Source organism: Phacochoerus africanus, chromosome 8, assembly GCF_016906955.1.
Source record: "Phacochoerus africanus isolate WHEZ1 chromosome 8, ROS_Pafr_v1, whole genome shotgun sequence".
NCBI classification, from domain to species: domain Eukaryota; kingdom Metazoa; phylum Chordata; class Mammalia; order Artiodactyla; family Suidae; genus Phacochoerus; species Phacochoerus africanus.
In genome coordinates, this window is record NC_062551.1 from 58139720 (window position 1) to 58151117 (window position 11398).

Below are 11398 nucleotides of genomic sequence, written 5' to 3' on the forward strand. Positions count from 1 at the left end.
TGGCAAAAAGACAAATAAATAAAAATAAAGTAATAGTAGTTACTTTTTGAGAACCTACTGTATAGCTCAGAGATCTGTATTCAATATCTTGTAATGACCTACGATGGGAAAGAATCTGAAAAAGAATAGCTATATGTATATGTGTATAAGCAAGCCAGTTTGCTGTACACCTGAGACTAATGCGATACAGTAAATCAGCTGCACCTCTATTTAAAAAAAAGCAGGGAGTTCCAGTTGTGTTGCAGCAGAAACGAGTCCAACTAGGAACCATGAGGTTGCAGGTTCAATCCCTGGCCTCGCTCAGTGGGTTAAGGATCTGGTGTTGCCATGAGCCATGGTGTGGGTCGCAGACGTGGCTCGGATCTGGCGTTGCTGTGGCTCTGGCAAAGGCCGGTGGCTACAGCTCTGATTAGACCCCTAGTGTGGGAACTTCCATAGGCTATGGGTGTGGCCCTAGAAAAGACAAAAAAAAAAAAAAAATGGGGAGAGATCCTGTCATGACGTAGTGGAAACGAATCTGACCAGGATCCATGAAGATGCAGGTTCGATCCCTGGCATCGCTCAGTGGGTTAAGGATCCAGTGTTGCTGTGAGCTGTGGTGTAGGTCACAGATGCGGCTCAGATCCGGCATTGCTAGTGGTTGTGGTGTAGGCCAGCAGGCTACAGCTCCAATTCCACTCCTAGCTTGGGAACCTCCATATGCTGTGTGTGCAGCCCTAAAAAGCAAAAAAGCAAAAAAAAAAAAAAAAAAAGAAAGAAAAAGAAAAAAAGAATAAGGATTGGTATGAGATGATGAGATGGGAACAGCTTCATGACTGTTTAAGAAGAGACCTGGAAATACAGTCAGGTTTGTGGTTTCCATATAGGGAAGTTGAGGGGCTTACCAGTCAACGGCTTTTTTTATCTCTCTAAACAAAGAAGGTAGGTCATAGGCTGAGAATGAGGGGTGAGAGCAGACTGAAGAGGAAAAAAAAAAATCCTTTCCTTGTCACTATGGGAACAAGAAGAAAGATTTGACCAGGTGATTGCACTAGGACTGAGGCAATACAGAGGGTACATCTGCATTTGGCCACCCTATCTTTATGTCCTGTAACATGACTTTCTCCGGTCATGCTCAAGTGCTTTGGGACAAGCACAGGGAGGAAAAAAGCCCTGATAGCCGGGCTTTTCCTTTTTTTCTTTTCCAAGGCTGGGGTGATAGGAAGACAGACTATATAGGAGAATCACCAAATTCTCCTATAAAAGCAACTTCTTAGTTCAATACCCCATAGATGCTCTTCTGGTCAGTTGCACAGAGCACATTATGCTGATAAGATCTTAAAAGTAAGAAAGAACGGATAGATACACTGTCTGTGTTATTAAAACACACCTGCTAGAGCATGGGAAATAAAATCCCATGAAAATTGGGAAATCTGACACTTAGGGAAGTAACCAAGAAAGAAATATCCCCTTCAAGGAGTTCCCTGGTGGCCTAGAGGTTAAGGGATCTGGCATTGTCACAGCTGTGGCTCAGGTCATTACTGTGATGCAGGTTTGATCCATGGCCTGGGAACTTCTGCATGCCAAGGTGGAGGCTGAAATACTCCTTAGTCTTTTGTTCTCACATAGGAGGTGCTTATAAATATAGTCACTGATAAATGAATGAAAATTTCCAGGGCACCCAGCGTATGGAAAACCCTGTGTGATACTCTGATATAAAAAGATCTATATATTGGGGGTTTGTTCCCTCCTGGCACCAAGTTCCCCAAACCCCCATAATTTACTAAGTGATAGGGCTGAAAAAAGTGTCTTTGGTTATTCATAATAAGACCCCTCCAACAGTATGTGACTTTATACTTTTTTTTTTCCTGTCTTTTTAGGGCCTCATCTGCAGCATGTGGAAGTCCCCAGCCTAGGGGTCGAATAGGAGCTGTAGCCACTGGCCTACACCACAGTCACAGCAATGCCAGATCCAAGCTGCATTTGCAACCTATACCAACAGTTCATGCAACACCAGATCCTTAACCCACTGAGCGAGGCCAGGAATCGAACCCACCACATCCTCATGGATACTAGCCAGGTTCATTACCGCTGAGCCACAATGGGAACTTCTGAGTTTCTACTCTTGAGATGACTCTTGGTAGGTTCCCAGTAAGCTTGGATGAGGGCTGGTGGTATATGGAGGTTCCCAGGCTAGGGGTCCAATCGGAGCTACAGCTGCTGGCCTAACCACAGCCACAGCAACACCAGATCTGAGCCACATATGTGACCTACACCTCAGCTCATGGCAACACCAGATCCTTAAGCCACTGAGCAGGGTCAGGGATCGAACCTGCATCCTCATGGATGGTAGCCAGATTCATTTCCACTGAGCCACAACGGGAACTCCTCAGTAAGCTTCTTCTCTTCGTCTCCCCAGTAGCTGTTTAACGGGCTTATGAATGAGGTGGTTGGATATGGATTCGCCTCATCCAAGTAACAGAACTTGGTCACTGGTGGAGGCCCACCTTGCTGGCAGTGCTGGGCCCCCCTGAAGGTGGCAGGGCTTCCTAGGGAGACCTGCCAAATGCCTGGTTACCTGCCAATCGCAAGGGACCCCTTCCATCAGGGATTGGGCAATGGTGTTTTCCTGCCTGGCATCATTACCTCTGGGTTGTATTTGTTTTCCTTGCTTTTCCGCACTCCTGCCAAGGGCAGCATCTGTGTACACGCTGAATGGTCCTTTTCACTGTCAAGCTGACCCACACCACATTGCTTCTGATGGAGGAACTGTGTTTTTATTACAAAGTTAGGGGCAGAAACCTGTACCACATCCCCTAAAGCCCCTAGTCTCCCAGAACAGAGGCATGGCCTGTTTGAGGCTGGGTTTGGGTGCCAGGTTGGAGCCAGGACCTTGGGTTGGGGTCCTACAGGGTGGGTAAACACTGTGAACCAGTGGCTTATACATGATGCCAGATTACACAGACTCAGGAACCCTGCGGGGTCATGTCTCAGGATCACACCCGCTGACTCATTCCTTAAATGTTTGCTTCCTGTCCCCACTACCCTAAAATCTGCTGTTTTGAGGTTTTAGTGCCTAAAGAGCGTTCTGCGTCCACCAGTGAGCACAGCTGCAGGAGAGACGGCCCCTGGACTATTCGGGTCTACCTCAGGAGTGCCCCTCCCGGGTCAAGCAGAGAGAGTGGCTGATTTGGGCAGGAAGGAGGTAAAAGACGCTTCTACCTGGGGGTCAAGGGGTTGTGTGAGTAGAACCTGGGGTCGCTCCTGGAGAACTGCCAACGAATGCCATGTCCTGACTCCCTGTACATCCTGATGCCGGGCCCAGAGACACCCCCCCACACACCATTCAGGACACATAATGACAGAGAGGGTCTGCGTCTACCGCCTATGCAGGGCCCAAAAGTGGGCATACGGGCTCCACACCCCTCCCACCTCCATCCCTACCTCCTACTTCTGCAGAGCAGGAGGCTTCCAGGTGCCCCCCCCAGCCCCTCCCACCTCCGTAGGGCACGCAGCCTGGGACACAGAGCTCCCGCATCCTTTCGGACCCCTCCCCTCGCGAGGCGCGCGGCTGCCACCCTGGGACTCGGCCTCAAAGCCTCCTCAGTAGTCGGCCTGGAAGGCGCCCAGTGGCAGCAGCGCGGGCAGCGCCCGTTAGCTCAGCTTTGTCGAGCATCCGCAGCCACCAGGCCCCGCCCAGCGGCAGCCGCGAGCAAGGCGGCGCCGGGGACGACTGCAGAGCACGGTGAGTGAGCCCAGCCAGCAGGGAGGGACCCGGGCGTCCCGGTGCCCGCCCCACCCCAGCCCCGGGCTGTGCATCCCGACCTTCACCTCCCGCTTGCTTCTTGGCTCTGCCAATCCGATTCAAGGCCCCAGAGCCACCCCTTAAAAAAGGACCCCACGGCCCCTCCCTGCTGTGGGGCCTGGGCAGACCAGCCTCTTGGGCCCTCCCTTCTTGCAGGAATCTGGCACCCCCAGCCCCCAGCCTCGTCCTCATTAAGCTTCTGAGCCCCTCCCTCTTTCCAGGAGCCAGGAATGCAGGCCAAAAATATCTTTCACTTCCAGACCCAAGAGGCTCGGCTTGTAACCACATCTGCTCTGAAAACCCAGGAGTCTGAGCCTGAGCCCTTGATGGCTTCTTAGAGCCAAGAATCTGGGCCCGCAGCCGAGGCGGCATGTCGATCCCGGGAGTCCATGCCCCCAAATCCTATCGCCCTGATTCCAGCTATTTTGCTCCCAACAACGCCCCTCCCCTGCCCCTATCGACAGTGACATAGGGGACCCAGGGACACGGCTCATCAGCCCCTTACATCGCGAATCCTCGTGTAAATGAGGATCCGGGGACCCGTTTTTCTCCTCCCTCAAGGTCCTTAAATATAGGAATCCAACCACTGTCCTTTCGGGGATCCAGGAGCGCGGGATTTCAGCCCAATCCTTAGTCTTCAACCCCCCTAAGGACTAAGGATTGGCACACCCTCAACCCTTTCCTATTTCGGGGATCCAGGAGATAGAGACTCTGTCCGTAGACCCCATTAAACTGAGAGGCCTGGTCCGCTCCCAACCCGCGGCGACCCCGATGTCCAAAATTTCACGCATCCTGGAAGAGCGGGGCTGGAGCCGGCGAGGAGGGAGGGGGCAGTAAGGGAGAGGGAGAACAGAGTGAAATGAGACCGGGATGGGGACTTGGGCTGGGGGGCTCTGTCCCAAACAAATACTAAACAGACGGGTTGCCATGGCAACAGCCTTCCCGGGCCGGCCCTGGAGACTTCCCCAGTGCTGCGTCCAGGAGGGCAGCCCCCAGGAGCCCCCACTCCGCCAGCTGTTGTGTCTTCCTGTTTTGTCACCACGGAAACAGTGACCTCAGCCCTCCACCCCCTCCGCTGGCAGGGCGGGAGTTCTGCGGTGTATTTATTTCTGGAGGGGTGTGGCCTTGTCTTGGCCCCGCCCTCTGGGCGGGGCTGGGATAGCCCTGGCCGGGGGAGTCCCTTACCCGGCCGGAGCCCGGAGCTCCGGCCCCGCCCCCGGCCCCGCCCGCGCTCTGTCCCTGGCTCGCCAGCCCCACCCAGTCCGCAGACCCTTCTAGTCTGCAGCTGTCGCCTCTGCTTCAGCCGCTAACGCCACAGGCCCTTGAGGTGAGGCTTCGGGAACTCCCGAGGGTGGGAGAAGCGTCCAGGATTCTTAGGTGCAGAGAGATTCCAAACGTCTGAGTCCCCAGAGAGACGGGCTGGGTCAGGACTCGGGTTCCGGAGAGGGCGAGGGCTGGGGACCTGAACTCCTACAGGTCATACATCCGAAAAAGGAAGGGGCTGTGGCCTGGACACTTGGGTCTGAGAGAGCAGGGGACCTGGGGGCCTGGACACCTGGGTCTGAGGGAGGAGGGGCTGGGGGCCTGGACACCCAGGTCTGATGGAGGAGAGGCTGGGGGCCCCGAGCACTGGGGTCTGAAGGAGGGAGCTGGAGGTCTGGGCTCCTGGGTCTGATGGAGGAGGGGTCTGGGGACCCTGGGTTCCTGGAGGAGCTTGGGGTCTGGAGTCCTGGGTTTGAGGAATTGGCTGGGGTTCAGAATTCCTGATCTCCTCATCCGAACTTTGGACTCGAAGGAGTGGGGGGCGATGCTGAGATTCAGCCCCTGGGCTCCCAAAGTGAGGTCGTGCTGGGCCCCAGGGTGTTGAGAGCATAGGCTGGGTTCAAGGCGCGATTCTGGGTTTGTGGAGCGATGGGGTGTGGTGTTTGGCATGGAGGTGGAGAGAAGGCTGGGGCGTGGCCGGGGAGTCCTGAGCTTCCCAGCAAGCCGACGGGGTGTTTCCTCTCCCTCCTCCGGTCTCTGGGTGTGCATTCCTGAGTTCTGACCTCAGACCACGACTGGGGGCTCTGAGAATGGAGGTGGACCCCTCCCCTCCCGGTGCTCGGTGCGCTCACTCACCTTCTCCGGGAGACTTGTTGACTGTGCCCCGCCCTCTGCTTCCTTGGCCCGCCCCAACTTCCTCCTAACGGGTTGGGGGAAGCCGGAGGTGGCCGACTCCTCCCTAGCACCTCCCAGGTGGCCCCGGAGGCCCTGCTCTACCGGCGGGGAGGTGTGGCTGCTGTCTCGGGACTGGATTCCCACACCGACCACAGTTTTACCGCCCCGAGGCAGGGGGCGGATGCAAGGCGACCCCAGGGGTCCAGGTTCCCTAAAAGAGTCCCTCTTGGGCGCCCAGGCTCACAGCCCACCTTATGGAGCCCCAGAACTCACATTTTTGAACGACCCAGAAATCCGAACTTGCAGCCTTCTCTCGCTGGGATCTGGAGTCCGGGCCCCTTCCCTCCTCCCCGCCCCCCGCCCCCCCCAATCCACGAGCAGGGCGGGGGTCCCGGCACCGCCTCCAGGTCCCCGCCGCATTCCGAATGGCTGGGCTGACTTGAAGCCCTTATAAGGCACGGAGACGCGGCGCTGGCCCGGCCGCCCGCCCCCGCAGCCACCGCCCTGGGCCTTCTCGCTGCCCGCCCTGCGGCTTTCCAGCCCGGGACGGGGTTACGATCACACACGCCCACGCCGGCCCGCGGGGCGTGCACTTTCGCCGGGTTCCCTCCGTTCCCGCCCGCGCGCTTTAGGGAAGGGGGAGGAAGGAAGGGGCGGGGCTTCCCTGGGGTCACCCACCCCGACCTCCCTGGGGCTCGGGGCCAAGTCTCAGCCCCGGCGGGGAGGCGCGACTGGGGCCTGCGGACCGTCACCGCGTGGTCTGGGCGAGCCCCGGGCGGCGGGCCCGGCTGAGCGCCTGGATCTCGGGGAGGGCGGAGCCGTGCCTGAGCTGGACGCTGACGTTCTTTCCCCCTCCTGTCCTCTGACTAGCCTTTTCCAGGTGTCTGCCTTAATCCGCCTCCAGAGCCGGATCTTTCTCTGGTGGGGTCCTCAGCAAAGGCCGCTGGTGAGTGGGCTGGGGGCTGCACGCCTGGGTCTGAGGCCGGGAGGGGCTGGGGGTCCTGAATATTGGAGTCCGAGACAGGAGCTGGGGCTCGGGGGTGTGCTCCCGGGTCTGAAGGTGGAGGGCCTGGGGACTTGGACTCCTCGATCCTGGGAGCTTGGGTTCCAAGGAGAAGGGGGCAGACACCTGTGTGTCTGAGGAAGAAGTGTGTCCAGGTGCTGGCCTCCTGTGTCCTCGGGGACCGCTGGGTTAAAGGCTGTGGCACTTCCCTCTTGTGTGCCTAACCCTGGAAGGAAGAAGTTTAATGGTCCTGTGGCTGAGAGAGGCTTTCTGAGGTTTTTAGGGGTGGCAACCTTGAGATTAGATATTTTAGGGCCTGAGCTCAATTCCTGACACCTGGTTGGGAGCTGAGGCTGGGCATTCATTTCTGAGGGTCTTTAGGACAAGGACGTCAGAGCCAGAGGTTCTGAGGCGATGGAAGAAAGAAGCTGATTTTCCTGGAGTCTGGTGTGCTCAGTGCTGAGAGCCAGAGCCTTGGGGTCAGAAGCTGTATTACTGAACGAGGAAGGCCTAGACATTTATTTCAGTGGCACTGGACCAGCTGAGAATCTGGGGAGCTGAGGTTTCCGGGAAGTCGGGGAGTGAGCTGGCTTGGTTCCTGAGAGGGGCTGGACCCCGTGTTGGGGGAGGGGCAGGAGAAAGCTCAGTTTCCTTTGGGTTGAATTACCCCAGACCTAAATTCATGTGGGGGTGGACACGGGAGGAGGAACTGCTGAGACAGAAGACCCAGGTCCAAGAGGGAGGGGAGCGTTCTTGGTCTTCCAGGAGCTGGGACCAGACCCCTGCTCGGCGAGAGGAGATGGGCTGGGAGGTTGGAAGCTCTGATCAGACTTGAGAATGGCTCACATGGGGCCATTCGGTGAAAGAGGGAAGTTGGGCACGGGGACTGGGTTGCAGAACCCTGAGTACCCTAAGGGAGGAAGTGCAGAGATGAGGTTTTTAAGAAGCCACAGGAGTTCTCACTGTGGCTCAGAGGGGTAAGGGCCCAACACTGTCTCTGCGAGGACGTGGGTTAAGGAACCAACGTTGCCACAAGCTGCAACTTAGCCTGCAGATGCATCTTGGATCTGATGTGGCCCTGGCTGTAGTGTAGGCCTGCAGCTACGGCTCCCATTCGACCCCTCCTCACCTGGGAACTTCCATATGTCACAGGTGTGGCCCTAAAAAGAAAAACAACAAAATTTGGAAAAAAGAGAGGACGTCCCATCAGGGCTCAGCAGAAACAAATCTGACTAGCATCCATGAGGATGCAGGTTCGATCCCTGGCCTCGCTCAGTGGGTGAAGGATCTGGTGTTGCCAGGAGCTGTGGTGTAGGTTGCAGACATGGCTTAGGATCTGGTATTGCTGTGGCTGTGGTGCAGGCCAGCAGCTACAGCTCCAATTTGACCCATAGCCATGGGTGCGGCCCTAAAGAAAGAGAGAGAGAAGTCACAGAAGCTAGGGCCTCTTCTTCTGGCAGGGGCGATGGGGAGGGCAAGGTAGGGGGATGTAATTTAGAGCAGAATCTTTGAGTCTCTGGAGGAAGGAGGGCTGCTTTGCCTGTCTGGGGTGGGAAGAAAGAGACATGGCTTGGCAGAAGTTGGCTTTCAGAGAGAGGAAAGGGGGTTTGGAGAAGAAGAGAGAGGGGGGCCAACAGTCCTGAATTCTGACGTGGGAGGTAGGAAAACTGGGGGTGGAGGGAGGAGGGGGCTAGCACCAGGATGACCCCTCCTCCAGGCAGGCCTGGGACTGGCCCAATCTGAAACCTGAAAGGCCCCACCTCCTGGGCACCCCCAGCTCAGGTCCACATTACTTTGTCCATATATACCCCCTCACCCCCACCCCGGGGAGGCAAGTGCTGGAGGCCTGGGTCCTCCAGTTTGGAACCTTCCTAGGATACTTTCTTTTTGGCCATCCCGCGGCATGTGGAGTTCGCGGCCCGGGATCAGATCCAAGCGGCAGGTGAAACCTGAGCAGCCACCGCTGCGGCAACACCAGGTCCTTCACCCACCGTGCTGGGGCCGGGGGATCGAACCTGCGTCCCAGCACTCCCGAGATGCTGCCGATCGCCGTTACACCACAGCGGGATCTCTTAGGAGACTTTCTCTCCCCTCCCTCCCCCGCCCCAGCCATGCCAGTGACGGTGACCCGTACCACCATCACGACCACCACGTCGTCATCCTCGGGCCTGGGCTCCTCGACCATCGTGGGGTCCCCTCGGGCACTGACCCAGCCCCTGGGCCTCCTCCGCCTGCTGCAGCTGATCTCCACCTGCGTGGCCTTCTCGCTGGTGGCCAGCGTGGGCGCGTGGACCGGAGCCATGGGTAACTGGTCCATGTTCACGTGGTGCTTCTGCTTCGCCGTGACCCTCATCATCCTCATCGTCGAGTTAGCGGGGCTCCAGGCCCGCTTCCCCCTATCCTGGCGCAACTTCCCCATCACCTACGCCTGCTACGCCGCCCTCTTCTGCCTCTCGGCCTCCGTCATCTACCCCACCACCTACGTCCAGTTCTTGTCCCACGGCCGCTCCCGGGACCATGCCATCGCTGCCACTGCCTTCTCCTGCATCGCCTGTGTGGCTTATGCCACCGAAGTGGCCTGGACCCGGGCCCGGCCCGGCGAGATCACCGGCTACATGGCCACCGTGCCAGGCCTGCTCAAGGTGCTGGAGACCTTCGTGGCCTGTGTCATCTTCGCCTTCATCAGCAACCCCAACCTGTACCAGCACCAGCCGGCCCTGGAGTGGTGCGTGGCCGTGTACTCCATCTGCTTCATCCTGGCGGCTGTGGCCATCCTGCTGAACCTGGGTGACTGCACGAACGTGCTGCCCATCGCCTTCCCCACTTTCCTGTCCGGACTGGCCCTGATCTCCGTCCTCTTCTATGCCACGGCTCTGGTCCTCTGGCCGCTCTACCAGTTCGACCAGAAGTACGGCGGCCATCCCCGGCGGTCCATGGATCCGGGCTGCGGCGACCGCCACACCTATTACGTGTGCCCCTGGGACCGCCGACTGGCTGTGGCCATCCTGACAGCCATCAACCTGCTGGCTTACGTGGCCGACCTGGTGCACTCGGCCCGCCTGGTCTTTGTCAGGGTCTGAGGCTCTGCCCAGGGGCTCCCCATCCTCTCCCCTCTTCTCAGCTGAGAGTCTCTCCCGAGTTCCGAGGTCCTCTGATGTCCTCTCTCTGGCTCCCCTCTCTCCTTCCTGACTCCTCCTGCTCTCTGATCTGTTTTCTTCACCCCTCCACCCACTCTGCCTCCCTTCCTGTTTTGTTTGGTTGCCACATCCTGTTTGGATGCCTCTTCTTTTTTTCATGTTCTCCGTGGGGGCTCGTTTCGGGTCCTGATCATCCTATTGGTTTTCTCTGCCTTCTTCCTGACCCACCTCTTCCCCGTTTCCCTCTGATCCATCCCGAGCCCTGAGACATCTCCCTTTGCTGCCCCACTGCCTCCCCCCCACGTCCGAAGGTGCTGAGCCCCAGAAGGTGCTGAGCCCCACATCACACACCCTTTTGCAGCTCTTCATCCCCTGGGCCTCCAGAGGGGCCTCATTGCCAAAGCATGCCTGCCCGTCCTGGCTGTGCCTTAGTTGATGTGTATGTGTTTGTGTGTGTGTGTGTTTGGGGGGTGGGGTGGGTAGCTAGGGATCGGGCCCCCTTTCTCTCAGGGGAGGGGGGTATACAATGCACCTCACCTCCTTAAGTTCAAAAATAAAACGCTGGAGGTCAGGAATTCCCAGTGGGCTGGAGGCTTCAAGCATAGATCCTGGCGCCCTAGGCCCCACCTGGTGCTCAGCCTCGCCTGGGATTGGATCCAGAATTTTTGCCAAGGTTCCAAAAACCCACTGCCTACAGGCCATCTTAAAGGAAGCAAGGACTGGAGGCCTTCCATCCCAGCTACTCCCTGAGGTGCCAAAAAAGGAGCTGGCAAAGAAGTGCAGGGTCTTGGAGTGAAATAGGTGTAAGGGGCAGTGATGCCGCCCTCCAGCCTCAGTGTTAAAAATAGTATCTCCTGCCTTTTGCCGGAGGAGAAAAAAATGGCCACTGCCTTAATATCAGCCTTAAAGCTGATATTAAGCTGATATTCTTTTTTTTTTTTCTTTTCAAAACATTTATTTCGGGGGGGGAATGGTTGCTGTGCCAATGTGAAAAGAATTGCCTTGCTTGAGTGTGTGGTGCACACACGTGTTTCTGCGTGCTAGTTTGCTTTCTGCTGCTTCCTGCTTCTCTGGGACTCACACGCCTAACATGATCTATATAAATGTATAAATATATATTTTATTTTTTTTTAATTCCCCGGAGCTTCTGGTTCCCATCAGGCCTTGCTGTCAATCAGAGAGAGAAGCCTTGTCCCTTCTCCCACATCCGTCATGTTCATTTTTTTTAAAAACTCAATATAAAGATAAAAGAAAGACTCGTGCTTGCTTTATTATCAGGATGGGCTCCAGAAAAGAGGGCAAGGCCCAGATTCCTGG

At 56.9% G+C, this 11398-nt stretch overlaps 1 protein-coding gene across 3 annotated transcripts; it reads left to right on the forward strand.

Annotated features, from left to right (window-relative positions):
- Positions 1-3087: 3087 nt before the first annotated feature.
- MYADM (myeloid associated differentiation marker) lies at positions 3088-11337 on the forward strand. Of its 3 annotated transcripts, none has more exons than XM_047790380.1 (3): positions 3088-3184; positions 6812-6887; positions 9054-11337. In XM_047790380.1, the coding sequence occupies exon 3, from the start codon at positions 9056-9058 to the stop codon at positions 10022-10024; it is 969 nt and encodes a 322-aa protein (XP_047646336.1). In that variant the 5' UTR covers positions 3088-3184; positions 6812-6887; positions 9054-9055; the 3' UTR covers positions 10025-11337. The 3 variants fall into 3 exon arrangements, with proteins under 3 accessions (XP_047646336.1, XP_047646337.1, XP_047646335.1); XM_047790381.1 differs by lacking the exon at positions 3088-3184 and adding an exon at positions 3673-3724; XM_047790379.1 differs by lacking the exon at positions 3088-3184 and adding an exon at positions 4996-5111.
- The last annotated feature ends 61 nt before the right edge of the window (positions 11338-11398 follow it).

What these genes read in the sequence shown, in the direction of transcription:
- MYADM (XM_047790380.1), top strand. Translation starts at nt 9,056, where the DNA reads ATGCCAGTGACGGTGACCCGTACCACCATCACGACCACCACGTCGTCA.